Raw genomic sequence first — 16,893 nt, 5'->3', positions numbered from 1 at the left:
TCAAACCAAATTCATATTTACGATAGCGGCCTACGTTGTACTTAAATCTCCAATCCTTAAGGCAACCCAAATAGTTAATTAAAGTCTTTAAAACAATGCAAATCCATGAGATTGAAATACAGTTTAAGTTCCCTAAAATACCGTTTCTTTTCTCAAGAACGACCATTGTTGCCTTTTTTGAAATTGGAGATTGTAACTGTAAAGAAAACACATTTAATAAGATTATCAGCTCATAAAAGTCTTGCAAGCTGCATTTCAAGTCAATAGAGTCGTTTGTTATGCAATTATTGTTTCCATATGCAGAAGGAATAAGAGAAAGGTAAGTTAAAAGTTAAAAAAGAGCTGTATAATGCATCCGTGATACATTAATAAATGACCCAAGTACTAGTAGCAAAACTCAACACAGTGTAAGAACAAGTAATCAATAGCCACACAATCAAAACAAATGTTATGATTTAAAGATTGGGATTTTTAATATACTAAATTGCATCTATAATATACAAACATTCACAATATATTGTACAATCACTTTGTGCTTCTCCCCCGTAGAGGAGTGAACTGTAACACAACAAGTTTACACTCGCTATATATTTTGTCCATGGTATACACAGCATAAAAAATAAATTCATACTTAACACCGTCATCATTTCTAAATCTATCATTTACATATTCACTTAAAAAATAATCATATGAAGACAATGTCAACATTATTGTATGTTTTTTTTAAATCAATATGAAGACACATGTGAAGTTACACACAGAAACGTGTGCTGTGGCAACTATATCATCATTTGGCAGGATATTGTTTTTTTTTTCTTCAATATTTAATATGTAATGCACATTTTTTTCACCGTGTCTTTCGTAAACACATATGCACTGTGTCCCAGCTGACATGACATTATCAAAATATTCCGTCAAAGATACTGTACACAATCACAAACATTACAACTCAACACGCAATAAATATCATGATAACCATATGCAACACAATTTAGGCCCTAAAATCACACACGCGTACATACACACACTCATGTAGGAAACACTGCAAACATGACCGTTACATTGACTACACTTGCTAAATGGGAAGGAGAGAACCATGTGCTCTTCACTCATCAGCTCTGCTCACATTTGTGCGTGACTATAAAACACCCTCAGTGCGACGCTGGCTTGTGCCGCCCGGTACAAACGTTCTAAGCCACAACAAAACAGGGCTGCAGCTCTTAGTGGCGGTCTTGGGTCGAGTATCTGGCAGTCTGGAGATGGGGATGCTGGTCATTGGGAGTCACTTTGGGGTTGTTGTGTGTCTCTGCGCTCATTGTAAGTCACTGCAGATGTTCTGCCTGTTTGTGTGGTCATTTAGCATCTCTTTGCAGTTGTTTTTGGGTCTCTGTGAAGATGTTGGATTCAGTTTTTTGGGGGACAGTCATATCTGGCCCCAGCTGACCTCTTGGCACGCGGGTCGGCACACGTTAACCCCATTTAGTAACCCTTCCCTGTTTGCAATACCCAACCAATTTCAATAATAACAATATAATGATATGGTTTTCTTACTACATACTTTAGAATGACACTCAATAACAATCTAAATGAAGCCTGTTAGAACACCAACTTTATGCTGTGAAAAAACACCAAGGAGCAGCATTAGACCGCAATGTCGGACCTATTTTTTGGACCCGAACTGCTCCTCCAATGATTGTGGCTGCAGCCCTGCCTGGGAGTTGTGCATTGTGGGTGTAGCCCTAAAGCGTCTTTCAAGCGACAAACAGCACTAGGTAAGGCCAGTAACAGTTAGTTAGACAATATGCATATTGTATTGGAGGGAACTCACTATTACAAGCTATCTGAGAAGCAGCCTAATCTGATGGTTTTCGGCAGATGACTTGCGAGCAAACAACTGAACGTGAGCCGCCGCGGTGTGAGTTTCTCATTGTGTACACCTTGAGAGGAGAGGCAGTGATGTGATTACCTGTGGACCTTACTGCCATCTCCACTCGGCAGTGCACTCTCAACAAAATCTGCCTTGCTGTCCTTTTATGGGTATGCACCTAATTTGCCTGATTTTCAAAAGGGCTTTTACCATTGAAAAGCAGACAATGGGTTGAGGGAACCTTTTAGTTTGCCTGGTAACAACAGCATTTCATCAAGAAGAACTGTTTATATCAATGGAATCAATGCAATCAGTGGATTGGCCCCCAAAGGTCAAGGTAATTCATAAAACCTTTTTTTTAATAAATTCAGTTTTCACCATACATCGGTAGCAAGCCATCTCAAATGCGCCAAAAATGTGAAAAACAGATGCGTTTCATCTTAATCATTTAAATATAGCCTAGCCATCCTCTTTCATACTATATACTGTTCCAGAATAGATCCATTGTTTGGTGAGACAACGATAGGAATACCTCTCTAAAATATGATTTAAAAACATATTGTCCCGTTAGCCACCACGCTAACAACCGTGCCAACTGGCAACCAACAATTGCTGCAAATACTCACTATGTTACCATCCTCTAACACAGGACATGCCCTTTGTTTTGCCCATTTCTGGTGTCACCACACAATTTTCTCATAACCTCCTGCATTCTAGCTCCACTCTGCAACCTGTTCAAACAAACCAAATCTTGTTCAGAGTCCACTATTGTCCTCCAGGTATGAAAGGACCAACCTCAGATACTTGGGCACAGGCGGTAGGGATTGGAAATTGCTATATAAATTGCATTATGCTTAATTATTACTGACTGCTCACAAACATGGACTTAAGCAGAGAGAAGGGAGAGAGAATTTTTTTTTTCATTTTCATTTTTCTCAAGAGCTACGGGGGGAGCGAGGACGAGGCGACAGCGGGAGGACTAACGGAGAGACAGAGGGACAATCAGCAGCACTTCTGAGGCAACTGGGCAGGCTTGTCGGTCAGTCTGGTGGTCTTGGCGCCGGAGGCCGCAGGCACCTCCACGTCGACCCGCTCCGACATCTTCACACAGATGATGTCCACCAGGCGCTCAAAGACCTGCCGGACGTTGATATTCTCCTTGGCGCTCGCCTCGAAATACTCAAAGCCTGTAGGAGGAACCAAAGGGGGCCAATAGGGCAGAGTTAATACATGCAGACTTGTTCATGAGAAGGTTGACTGTAACAGCCAAATATGGGTGTGACGTCGGAACGGAGTTCCCCTTTGTGTACACTGGGTGGCGGTCCACTAAACACTAATCAGCTCGGGTATTTAGGTTGTGGATTCACAACGTTTTTCAGGTTTTGACCGCTAAACCGGATGTTTATATCTACCAGGACCTGTTGCATGTTAAAGTGGAATAAATTCCAGGTTAATCCGGAGGCAGATACACCTCAGTAGCTCAACAAAAGTTGACTGAAGAGTGTTAACTTGGTGGGTACGTAGGTAGGTCGGTATTACTGCCAACCGGGAATAGTATTGTTACAGCAGTTTACAGCCAAAATGATAATGGGATAGAGAAGTTGTTTCATCAATTAACTCAAATTGAATATATAGATTGAATATACCTTTGACCTCTTGTCACAATGTTTTACACAAAGGAACAAGCTCTGCTAAAACAGGACATAAGCTCGCTCGAAAACATCACCCAATCCCCAACATTAAAGAAAAAAGTATGTAAGTAAATTTAAAGCAGGAAAACATTGACAGTTGAGACTTTAGGTGTATTGAAATGGAAAAAGTGAAATGTAATATTTCATTTAAACAATTCAACAGAAAGCACTGACTCCTTTGAATACATATTCATATTTTCCTATGAAACCTGTTAAAACAGTGTAACATATTCAATATTGGTAGAATCAATGCAATTATATAAAAAGCTATTTGTACTGAAAATCAGCTGAACAGAACAGCTCGATAATTTGGCTTTAGTGAGAGTGAACTTCCACAGTAGATACGTCATTGTGACAAAGTGTCACACATAAACATTGCCTCACTCATGCCAAAACATTCGGAAACCAGTGGCCATAATATTTATAGTGCAATCTTTACGCTTTTATAGTGTGTTGTCTGACTTAAGTTGGGTGTGGTTTCACCCATTTGAGCATCTCAGGTGTGTTTGCTCTTCTCAGACTCTTCTTCCCACTTCACAAATATCTAATTGTAACCTTGGTTACCAAATGTGTGAATATGACTCTGAAGCCGCACAGTTGCATCTTGGAAAGTTGTCTTCCAGCAGCCATGCTTTTTTTACTGCTTGTAAAAGTTCAATCTCCCTCTGTAGTTTCTCACATTAGAAAAGGCGTTTGCTCTCCTGGTCTGAAACATCTTCCTGAACAGTTTGGTGTTGTAAACTGTTGTTTGAGGGCTTTGGCCTGCAGCATTGACATTAAATAAAAGCTTGTATGAGTAACCAAAATAGCTCCCAGCAGCGGAGCTAAAACCAGTATTGTGCACTATTAAACACCTCTTTGGCCTCTGGCAATACACTTATGGTAATATTAAGGTATCCCTCACTACACACACAGCCCCCGGAAGACATTCTGTTTCACTGGCTTGTACAAGCCAAGCTCGTTCTCACAGTACAGATGAAGGATACCAAAACCTAAATGAGAGTCGTAACATTATTTGTTAATGTTTACATTTAGTTCAATTGTCTACATTAAAAGTATGCTGAATGGGCAATTCTTGCTTTGGAGTGTCTGAAATATTTGGTTTGTGTCACGGTTTGGTTCTTCTTCCTGTTTTATTTTGTAGTTTCATGTCTCTTGTGTCACTGGGTTAGCTTCACTTCCTGCCTTGTCCTGTGATTGCCTGATTGTTTCCACCTGTGTCCAATCACCTGCACCTCCCTAGTGTATTTAAGCCCTGTGTGCCTGTTGTCCCTTGTTGCGTCATTGTCTATGTTAGTGTCTGCCTACCTGCTGTTGGAGCACCTTGTTTTATTTGGAATAAAGAGCACTTTTGAAATCCTGCGTTTGAGTCCTGCTTCAAACTGCACCAGCAGCAACCCAGCCTCCTGACAGTTTAAAAATATAACCTAAAATGCTTGCATTGTACATTTGTGTTGCTTGTCGAAGTAACATCATCAGCTAAAAACTCACCCACATCTCTGACATCTAAGGATGTTTAAAAAAACTAAAAATACATCCCAACTGGTACATTCCATTTCCTCAACTTCTGCAGAACCAGGCAAGGGCATGTTGCGCTGTGATGGTTTTGTTCATGAGCACACTGACAAGTTGTAAGATAAGTTGTATGTATGGTAATTACATATTGAATTTGGTATCTTATTAGGTATCTTTGTTATGTACGTATCAGCAGTATTAAGAATTACCAGTATGGTATTACATTTTCTTTACCTGCACTAACTCGACACTGCAGTGCGAGAGCAATGCAGCTGCTTATGTTCTTGTTTCCACTGTAATTCATCAACTAGTGAGGGTGCTAACTTGTTTGTCTGGGACCTTTGTGACCTTCGTGCATCACTGCAGTATTGTATTATAAATATGCTATACTGCAAATGGGCCATGGGAGACAGCAGAGGCTCATGGGTACTGTAGTATCTAGAGCCAACCCACCAATCCTCAAACAAAAACAGACTGATTTCCCAGAAACAAAGTTGAGATTATTGTTTCTATGCAGAGTAATGATTTAAAGAAGAACTGAGAGGGAAAAATCCTTCATTCACCTCTCTCTTACTTATTAGTTTCCTGATATATAAGTATTTAGTAACACCCAATTAGCAACATCTCACCTAACTGGTCGGCGAGGTGTTTTCCTTTCTCCGGAGGTACGATTCTCTCCTCGTCCATGTCGCACTTGTTGCCTACCATGATTACCTGGGCGTTGTCCCATGAGTACGTCTTAATCTGAGTTGCCCTGAAAGCACATTTTAAACTTTAATTTTTTAGAATCAAACATATGAACACACACAGCTTCCAGGGCAGTATCGCACCAGTCCTGAACGGCGTTGAAGGACTCCTCATTGGTGATGTCATACATGAGGATAAAGCCCATGGCACCACGGTAGTAGGCCGTGGTGATGGTGCGGTAGCGCTCCTGTCCTGCCGTGTCCTGAAAACAAAAAACAGCCAGTCACATATCTGATTTACCTAAAAAAAACATTTGGGGTTTGGGTACGTGCCACAAGCTCCACAAGTGCCGCCTGCGGACCATAATAGACAAAAACAATTGCATTTTCTTAGTGTGAAAGCTGAAGGCAAAGAGTGATGAGCATGATAGTGCCCGGCCTTTAATATGAGATGTTTCTTGTGTATAAATCGACATATTGTTGCAAATGTAAAGCAACAGAAAAAGGCAAGAGATGGTTTTCCTTATTCCTTTAATTGGAATAATGCTTCTCCGGGCGCCAGGGATCACCTATGGCACGTTTGCAAGGCTGCTCTTTAATTCTTGTACTGCAGAAAGTAAAGTCCCAGATGTCGAAAAGGTCCTAGGGCATCTTACTATCCCCAATGCATCAATTATCCTACTTCCCAAGAAATTACCAAATGAAATAAGCAGCTCAAGCTATTTCAACACGTAAGGTCAAACACACTAAGCTGCTGCAGCGTGTTGTCAGATTCCCGATCAACTGAAGGATCTGTGTGACCCACAGAGGCCTGTGAGAGTTGAAACTGCAACTGGAGTTGTGTAAAAAGCAAGACACATATGAATGTGTGAATAGAGTCATTAGTTTTGTGATTCAAAGAATTATAATTGTGATTTTGCTGTGATGATGGTCAAAATGTTTAGGTTTTATCAACTGGGGTCCATTCATATCCACAGGATACTGAGAATACAGATAAGAGCAACATACTAGTCATACAGATATTCTCTGCTAAATTCTGGCTTTCAAAACCAGGCAGTTTAATTTTGGCAAATGGGATTTCAGGGAGACACAAGCTATGATAACAAGGCTCCATCATTTGGACCAAAATGTGTTTTAAAACATACATTTTAGCTGCGCCACAAGCACCTTATACATGAGTCTAACAGGCGGGTAAAAAATAAATAAGTTCTAGATACTAATGAAACACATACGCGCTCTTGTTCTCACCTAAATGACACAGAGCAAGCGTTGAAGTTTTCACACTGACACATTCAGAAGCTCCATCTACATTTACCACCTTTCTCCCTGTCATCACTTTGCAGTCCTTTCATAAGCTCCATCTGCTACTTTGAAAGAAACAGATGACTTCCATCCGACTGCGGTCTGCAGTCTGCATTCACTCCTTTCCTCATCTGCATATGGTGGTAAGTATATCATCAATATGTCCATACCTGCAGATGTTAACTGCTGGAACAGCTGTAGCTGTTCTTATCTGTGGAAAATGAACAATGCAAAGGGCTGTGTTGCTGTGTTTTGGTTGCTTTGGTCTGGCTCTGAGTATCAGTCAGATTGTGAAAAAATGTCTGAATCCAGTTTGAGTGACATAACTGCAAATTTGAGGGCTTATTTCAAAGTATTACGTAGAGGTTTAACATTTTGTGAGACAGAATTTTTCCACTAAAAAGATTTCTTCCTTTGTGGTGATGAAAGCCAGGTGAATTGTGACCAAAATTGTGACCTTGCATGCATTTGATTGGCCATCGCAAAGCCTTGAGGAATTCCAATTTCAATTGAGTTATTGTGGTCTGGATGGGGTGGTTAACGGTAAAAAGTTAAGCGAAAGAAAAATATGAAGCTTTCATGAGATTGGAGTGGGAATTTTTTCTCTCAAATTCTTTCATGTAACTTTACGTTTATTTGGATGTATCTTTTTTGTCCTGCGTAGCTGTTTCAATCCATCTGCCAGCAAATTGCTCTTGCAAGGAAATTAAAGCTAATTAATTAATTGGGTACAAATGGCACGAGAAGGCACGAGAAGTATTTGCATCACGTAAAGAGTCACATCATCTCATCTGTCCTCAGATCAGGGACAATGCAACTCTTAATGTGAGGGAAAATGGAAACGGGTGTGTGCAGTACCCAAACAGCAGCATGAAGATTCCAATAAATGGGTTTCCATCACTTTACTGGGTACAAAGATTACAATACTATATTACATAATAAATATAATAAAAACCCAGATTAATTTGTTCGCATGAAAAGAACAGTTTTATGATGACTTGATTAATAAATAAAAATATCCAAAAATAAATAATAAATGAATTAAAAAAAATTGTTTTCAAAATGAATGACACTATTTTTTCTGTTCTTACTGGGAAAGAAGAGGTATCAGTTGCAGTAGATACGAAGTAGTAGATACGAAGACTGTCTTTGCTTTCAGAGTGTGACAATCTCACAGGAACCGAACATCTTCATTCCCTCTAAAGACTCTTCACCGCCTTATTTGAGGCGTCAATCAATCCGCATTGCTCTACTGAAACAAGTCAGCTGATCCTCAATGTGACGTTCACATCTGTCCAAAACAACAGCATCCTCCACCATCTCATCCTCAAACCACCACAGCTGGTCTGGGTGCAGTTATTCTGCTAAATTTAGCTCTTTTGTGATCTACTTCCGAAGCGCTTATTCAACCATCCCTGGTTTTCTCTTTCCTTCGCTTTGTGTGGAATATGGCGACTGCTTATTTGCAATTAATTAATTCAGACATGATGCAGAGCATGATTGGGTGTGTGTGTGTGTGTGTGTGTGTGTGTGTGTGTGTGTGTGTGTGATAAGCAGAGGCTCAGGCAGCAACGTATTCCTCTCAGTGTAGTTGAAAGCAGAGACAAATGTGTGTTTAAGGTTCACAGAGGAAGTACACTGCAACACTATGTGCATTAATGTGCTGCTCTGGTTTCAGTCTTTCCTTGCTTGCAGGGCTTTTCTCCCATTCAGACAAAGTATTATTGAAGTTGGCCTCTCCAACCCGGGTCAACGAGGGCTACACAACACTCTCCTGCAGGCGAAGGCGACCCCAGATTCCCTCTGGCTTTGCATTGTTTATGCGTGTTCATCTTGTGTGTTGGGGCTGTTTTCACTCGATACTGATGAGCTTTCAGTCTGAATTAATTGGCTCTGATTAGCTCCACTCATGGCTCTATCCCTCCACCTTTGTACACGCACAAACACGCACACACAAACAACTCTCCCCCATCACGGTTCCCGACCCCCCTTCCTCCACACTCCTGTGTCCCTGTCAGGTCTCAACCTCTTCACCCCAAGAGGTCTCTTTAATTGCCACTGAAGACATCAATGTTAGTCCGTGCGCACATATATGTATGTGTGTGTGTGTGTGTGTGTGTGTGTGTGTGTGTGTGTGTGTGTGTGTGTGTGTGTGTGCGTGTGCGTGTGTGTGAGAATCAGTGAGAGAGTGAGCATGAAGAGCTGCTGCTATGGCAACAACATCACACTGATAATACAAGCTGAAGAGAGCCAGAAGTCTTTGTATCTGTCCCTCTTTTTTTAAAGTCTCCTCCGAGCAGCTTGTTGTTTGGAGCAGAACACCATATCCCCCCCCATCACTCAGTATGTTACAGTTCAACATATAATCATGTTATAATCGACTGTATCATACGTTACTGCAGTGTAGTGTGTGATGACATGTTACATGTATGTTACATCTATCTATCTATGCTCTATACAGGCAGACAGATATACTGTATTTTTGAATTAAATAGAATATATAAAGATTCCATCCATCCTCACCCAGATCTGCAGTTTGATCCTCTTGTCGTTGCGATACACCGTCTTCACTTTGAAGTCGATGCCCACGGTGCTGACGAAAGAGTTGCTGAAGGAGTCGTCGGCGTAGCGGAACAGGAAAGAGGTTTTCCCAACACTGCTGTTGCCGATGATCAGGAGCTTGAACATGTAGTCAAAGTTCTGGTCGGAGCCGTCCCGCTGGCCAAAACGCTGGTCTGCCTTTGCCATCTGGAGGTTTGAGGAGTAAGAGATGAAATACAATCGGCATCATGAAAGTCAGACACCACTATTTTAGGACCCTAAAATATCCAGGACCAGTTAACAGTTTATTTCATATTCTTAAATGAGGCCTGCTACGGAGCTCATGTGTCCCTCCTGGCAGCCGAGCGCCTCGTATTTGCAACCTTGGTTAGACTGGTGTTGGTCTTATGAAAGGTCCGGTAAGGATACAGCGACAGTCCAGTGTTTATATATTGCATTTTTTGGTTTGACTCATGAACCTATACGTTTTACTGTGATCCCCCATCAAGTCAATGACGCACTTTCACCCCGGAGGGTTAACAACAATGTCGTTTCATATGGGAACACGGACCAGCACAAAAACCTGCGAATCCACTTTGGGCTTCTAATGACACTGGTGTCGAAGGCAGTTATCCATTGAACATAATAATAATGAATTGTTCACTCCTGATTGAATCTTACTCAGAGAATAACGCCTGAACTCTAGATGCAAAGAAACCCACCGAAGAGCCAAAAACTGCAAAAAAACAGCTCCACCTTGTTTCATGGAACCTGGACATTTTTCACCCGAGTGCTGCAGAATGTGATTCAAACACAAAGAGCAATTAAAGAAATAAAACAACGCACAATGTGTTAAACATGGACGCGGTGCAAACAAACCTTTCCTGTTAAACTTCACCTGCACAGTCAGATGAAAAGCCTGAGGTGAACCTTGAAGACAGGTGGAGGTCGGTGATAAGCACTGAACGAATGTGAGCAGCAGATGAGTCAGCTGAACATCCTGCTGGGTCTAATCTAGCATGGGGGGTGGGGGGGGGGGGCTATGTCGCAGGGGGGACTCATCCTCACTGTTAACGACTGGGGCACCACAAAAACTAGAAAATCAGCCTGAAACTTGGATTTTAGTTGTGGACGTTTATGAAGCTAATGGCGTTCATTTGATGGAAGATAAGTGACTTTCTGCAGCATGTCAACAGTCATTGTGGAGATTAGTTTTGCCCGTTTCTTTACTCAAATAGAATCAATCTGGTGCTTTTGATTTCTATTCAATGGACTCCTCCACCCGATGCCCTACGAAATCATGACAGCTAGCGGCCCACCACAGAAAAACCCAGATGTGACTTTGCTGTCATATTTATTTTGCTTGAAGTATTTTTCTGCATAGACTCATTTCACTTCACTAATACGTAGAGTACATTGTTCTGGTGGTTCTTGAATTGTTTCACTTAATGGTGCATATCTGTTTCCATTTCGACTTGGCCACGAATGAGGCGACGGCTGGCAGCTAACGGTGCTAAAAGCTTTGGGTGGTGGGGGTGGGGGGGCGTTCCCTTGCAGGATGGGCCTATGACAGCTGTATGAGCACTGTGGACAGCAGCAACCATTAGCTGGCCAGTGGGGCGTGCTCACATCTACTACCAACATGGCTTGTCTATGTAAAGAAAGCACAGAGAAGCTAAAGCAACTGCACACATGATGCAGAACTCCTTCCGTTTTTACAAATAAAGGAGCGGAATACCTCCTCCACCACTGCACATCATAGGCTTCAATATTACTATAAAATGAAATAAATATACATTATAATAGAGGGTATACAAATACACCATCAGTCCACCTCTCTTGAGGTACAATTACAAGAAGTACAAAAAGCAAAACCTTCAGCTTTCAAAGTGTGTAAAACATTAATCATTTTTTTCCACGGTCTAACTTTGTCTAAGTACAAGGCGTTTTCTTGCCTAGTCAAAATTTTCCTCTGAACAGCTCAATGTTTGAGAAACACTCAATAACACATGAGGATTGTGCACAGGACCTGTCTGCTGTATTAATTAAGAGGCTGATTCAAGCTGCTCAAAATCCATTTCTCATCTAATAATTCAACTTTAGCATAAAATATCTCAACAGTCCATTGGCCTGGATTTGTGGTGTGGTTTGTGTTCTCCAGAGGAAAGAGTCAGGTCAAGATATGCATGCGTCCGTACGCACAACAGCAGTAAGAATCAGGTGTCAATCAATGTTACATGTAACTGTGAAAGCACACATTATTCCAGTGAAAAACAACACATTAAGACATCATCACAAGGCCAACAGATGCTACACTCCCTTCAGAGAGCCACGGGCATGCTGCACCTGTAAGATTATTATGGGATGTCATAGGAACAATAGTGTTTTATTGTGTATCAATAGTCTACAGTGTGATCGATATTTAGCACCACAGGATCACCGTGGGTGCCTTTGGATGTATGTTAAGGGTTATTACAAGAGATTACATCATTTACACCAAATAAATCAAACAAACCCCGTAATTAGCGACCAAGGAATAATGGAGCTCCGCTGATCGTCGTTCCTGGATTCATGTCAGTCATCAGGCCTGTGCGCGTGTGCGTGTGTGCGTGCGTGTTCATAAAAGGTGTTGTGTCACCGTGTGTTTAGACTGATTGTCTCTTACCTCTGCAGGGCGGATCTGATGCTCTCTCTCTCTCTCTCTCTCTCTCTCTTTCTTCCTCTGCTCTGCACCTGATGGAGGCAGCTCCCTCCCTCCAAAAGACGACAATAAAAACGATAAAACCAACAGATGGATCCTAAACGGCAGCAATGGAAGCGCGTCCGATCTGATCCGACGTCCGGGTGTGCTGGGGATCAGGAGCCCAGGCTGCGTCTTTTTTCTTTTTTTTTCTTGCAGAAAAGGGGGTGATTGCCTGGAAAACGTCTCCTTCGAGCGCTGAGAGCTTTTACGCGCGGCTCGACGCTGACATCCTGCGTTAATTCGAGGTGGAGCGAAGCGATGCTGGAATGTTTGCAAAGGCGTCTGCTGCTAGTCGGCTCCTCCTCCTATAAATAACCGGCGTCTATGTGAATGAAATTTGTTTTTTTTCCCTTCTCTCTTCGGGCCGTTCACAGGCAACTCTTCCGCCCTATCACATGGCAGATTGGAGCAGACGCGCAAACGGCAGGAGCTGCGGTCATTTGCGTACTATGACTCATAACTGAGGCGGTGAGGCGTGTGATTGCTTCAGCATTAATAAACAGAGATATCGGACTGGAAAAAAAGAAGAAAAAAAATCTGCTTTTAACATTCAGGTGTGTTTGTGCACTGACACGTTTCACCTGTGAGGCGTCAATCTTGCATTGTGATGTTGCAGCATCACAATGCAAGATTGAAGATGGAAAATGAATTAAATTAGCAATGGTATGTGAAATGTGAGGAATCAACATGAAATGGTCTGCAGTCCATATACTCTAAAACAAAAAGTACAAGTGGAGCTACTTGTACTTATTTGAATGTTTTTCTTTTCAGTATGATATATTGTATACCTCTTTACATACATAATCCTCTAATCTAAAGGTTAAAGTCATTTTTAATTTCTGGCTAATTTGAGGGTTTCCATGTAAAAAAAAGCTTCTATAGATTTGGTGCTTTTCCCCTGAGGTTTGAAATGGCCATTGTGAAGATGTGGGCTTTAAGTGATTTGTGTCTTCTTAGTATTAAAAGTATTAAAAAGAATTGTTGTGGCTTTTGTATTTTGTGTTGTGGCGTTCGTGTTGTGTTGTGGCATTTGCGGGTGTGTTGTGGCTTTTGTATTTTGTGTTGTGGCGTTCGTGTTGTGTTGTGGCATTTGCGGGTGTGTTGTGGCTTTTGTATTTGTCTGAACCTTCTCGGCCACCGTAAAGAATGAACTCAAACAACCAATTGATAAATGGGTAAAAAAAACTTGGATGAATCCATAATTTTAAACAATCAGTTCATAGCAGGTTTCATTCGGCCCTGAATGATCTCTTCGCATCTCTGACTGTTCCTTTGAGTGTTTTAGTCACATCCAAATGTATTAGGTAGCTATTAATACTTTTCTTCATTATTTTGTGTAATTGGGGAATTTCACTAATGCTCCCCCCTCCCTTCAGTCAGTAAATCAGACACACAAATAATACTTTAATGAGATTTTTTTGACTTATTGGATAATAAAGGACAAATGTATTATTGTGTTCACATTCTTAAAAATGAAGATGTCCTTTGATCTTATTAATAATCACATCTGAGAAAGACAAACCCTCGTCCAATTAGTAACCATGGGAATAACGTTACTAGTCAGCTGAAGCCACAGCTGCTGTTCTAGTTAGCCATTCACATTCAAGCAGTTAGATATTATAACAACCGAGAAATCGCCACACTTTACCATAACTACGGTTTATTTTAAAACCCTGGACATTGATCCCGTGCACTCTGCTTGGTTTGGCAGGGTGAACGGACGCTTAAAGACTATATCGATATGTTGGCCTCAGAAAATAGGTTATAATACGTTTTGTTAAAGCTTTCTGAGTTATTGTGTTCAGGTTATTGCTTTTCATCATAAAGCCCTCTTGTTGTCATGTGAGCAGTAGCGGCATAAGCGGAAGGAGGGAATTTTAATTTACAGGTGCTTTCAGCAATGACTGTTTTATAGATTAGATCCTTAGCAACCAGGAAAGTGGATCATATCACCCCAGTTCTTTTCACAGGCTTTCTTGTCGAAACAAAGAATTTACTTCAAAATCAGAGGCATTTTGAGAAATAGTAGCAGAGTAGAGTTCAACAATAATAAAACAGAGCATCATTTGTCAATCACACGGCATTGCACCATCATTGCAGAAAGATCAGTTGAGTTGCATAAAAAAATTGCATAAAAATCAGTTGAGTCCAAAGTCCACTGCTCCAAGGATGATTCATAAGGAGCTGTTAGATATAAAATACGTTTAACCAGGACTAATAACATGTGTCATACATGCAATACTATTATTAATTATAAGAATGGATTATATGTGAACATAAAAATCGCTAGAAAATAATCTATTTATAATAACAAGCACATGCTAACTTTATACTTCTCATCATCAAATGAGAGATTTTTACTGAACTTTCCAAATTTCCATTTAGCAACATTGATTATTTAAAATCATGTTGACTATTATTGTTGGATTAACGCAATCATTTGAGCTTCTGTGTACATTCTAACCACTTATCATTCTCCCACTTCATTGCAGCGTTTGTAGGAGATGGTGCATTCATGAAGAACCACCAGTTTAGCAATTGGGAATGGTTGTAGGCCAACTCAAATTTATATGCAGTGTAAGAAAGTGCAAAAGTGCTGACCATATATAACCTCGGTCTTGTCTCAGTCACATTCTGCTTCCATGGATATGCAGCTTAATTAAGGATTCTAGTTGTTTCATCATAAAATGTCTAAAATATCATTTTCCAATGCCTAAAAACTTCAGATATTGTATCTTCTGCTGACAGCTGTCCAGCTTATGCTCACAATATTCATCTTACTCACTACACGGGGAGTGTAAAATCAGCTTGTAATGATCATTATCTTGACGCATCAGGTGAAGCCCCAGGATCATGTGGAGAAGGTTTAACTCAAAGTGAAGTATGTTGGCAGAGTGTGATGGCAGGATGACCATCAGGGAGGTCTGCAGTCAGTAATAGTAGAACACATTAAGCTCCTTTGTAGTTTGACATTCAGACAATCTGCTCTACTTCATCAGTTGTTTGTAGAGGTTGCTACTTTTTACATTTGAGCATATATTTTATCTGTTTTATTGTGTTTGATTTCGATATAAAATATTTTATTGAAGCGCCAGTATATCGTCATGAATGGCTTCTTATTCAATTCTGCCAAAAAGCGATTCATCTTTTCATATTTTAAATTTACTTTTTATTCCAACTACACCTTGTTTTTTTTAAATTTTCCCCTAATTACTTAATTCATCAGTCCGTATTCCCATTTCCCCCTTTCCCTCTTCACCTTTCTAAACCCTTCAAGAAGGGCGAGTCCATGGATGACTCGGACAGAGACGTGTTCTTCCACCAGATGGAGCCAAATGAATCACTTAAATTTGTTTACAGTAAACCACCAGCAGCCTTTTTTTTGGAGATGGCAGCTTTATTACAGCTGAAACTATAAATGAAAATACATATTGATAGATACACCCAATACCTACACACACATTCACACATACATACCCACATGATGTGCACTAAACACTAAACACACTACTGCTGATCCTTGAGATTAGCTGTAGATGTGCTCACCGTTCTAAAAGCCTCTTTGCATCAAAAAGCCACTGACTGAAGACCTGAGCGCCTTGATGGGGGTAAATAGTGTGGGGGCTGAATCATATGGTGCTGTTTAACCCAATCGGACAACTTCCAAGTGAATGTTGAATAGGAAGACAACAAATACATCAAATATAAATATGCTTGTTACACAACTGGCGACAACACAGACGTGTCCCAGATGAAAGTCCCGCCCATCTCCTCCCCGAGTATACTACCGCTCTCTTTATGTCTTAGTCCTTCACCGTCTGATAATGTAAGTTTATGTTGGAGATGGCCTTATGAAGCGAGACCAGACTGGCTGTAAAGTTCAAGGCAAATAGGAGCTGGACTGAAGGTTCTGCAACACAAATCCGATATTTTGACAGTATAATTAGAGATGTAATAAATGGAATTATGTCAGCTGAAACATGACCGGGATGATCCAATATCCAAATCTTTTGCAGACCAGTAAAAAGAAATGGTGAAAACCATCTGTTCTGTGCCATATCCAATAGAACCTGGGTTGTAAATTTGCTCGACAGGCTCCGACAGACACTCAGCAAGTGGATCTATTAAAGAAAACACATGTGTCGCACCAGGCTCAAGGCAAATGCTCGCCCTACTCAATGAATTATTCAGGCCGTGTGCCACTGCATTTAGACAAGGCTGGGCCGTGAGGCTGGGCACGCAGAACCAATATCAACCGCTCCTCCGGCTTCTTCCTGTAGTGGATGCTGGTGTTTCTAAATGATCAAAGGCCATTTCCCTTTTTGCATTCACTTATGAATGTGAGCTTTCAGCTTGGCCAACTATTAAGACAGGGGAGGACCAGTTCACCTGGGTCACCTCAGGGTTCATGCCAGTGACATAATCCATTAACATCCGTTGTGACTCACCCTCATTTAGCGACTTGTCTTGATCATCTTTATTTCTGGTTTGACTGTGGATACGCAGGATATTAGTTCTCTATTTGCATATGAAATCTTCCTGCTGATG

At 41.0% G+C, this 16,893-nt stretch overlaps 1 protein-coding gene across 1 annotated transcript; it reads right to left on the bottom strand.

The window, feature by feature from the left end:
- Window positions 1-448: 448 nt before the first annotated feature.
- rab3b (RAB3B, member RAS oncogene family) lies at window positions 449-12,784 on the bottom strand. The gene is made up of 5 exons (XM_037469732.2): window positions 12,268-12,784; window positions 9,585-9,809; window positions 5,904-6,022; window positions 5,703-5,827; window positions 449-3,054 (listed from the first exon to the last, which is right to left on the bottom strand). The coding sequence occupies exons 2-5, from the start codon at window positions 9,807-9,809 to the stop codon at window positions 2,870-2,872; spliced, it is 654 nt and encodes a 217-aa protein (XP_037325629.1). The 5' UTR covers window positions 12,268-12,784; the 3' UTR covers window positions 449-2,869.
- Window positions 12,785-16,893: the final 4,109 nt, after the last annotated feature.

The sequence above is a fragment of the Pungitius pungitius genome, chromosome 7 (genome assembly GCF_949316345.1).
Source record: "Pungitius pungitius chromosome 7, fPunPun2.1, whole genome shotgun sequence".
Classification (NCBI taxonomy): Eukaryota; Metazoa; Chordata; class Actinopteri; order Perciformes; family Gasterosteidae; genus Pungitius; species Pungitius pungitius.
Note: the sequence above shows the minus strand (reverse complement) of the source record. Positions and strands in the feature narration are given on the sequence as shown.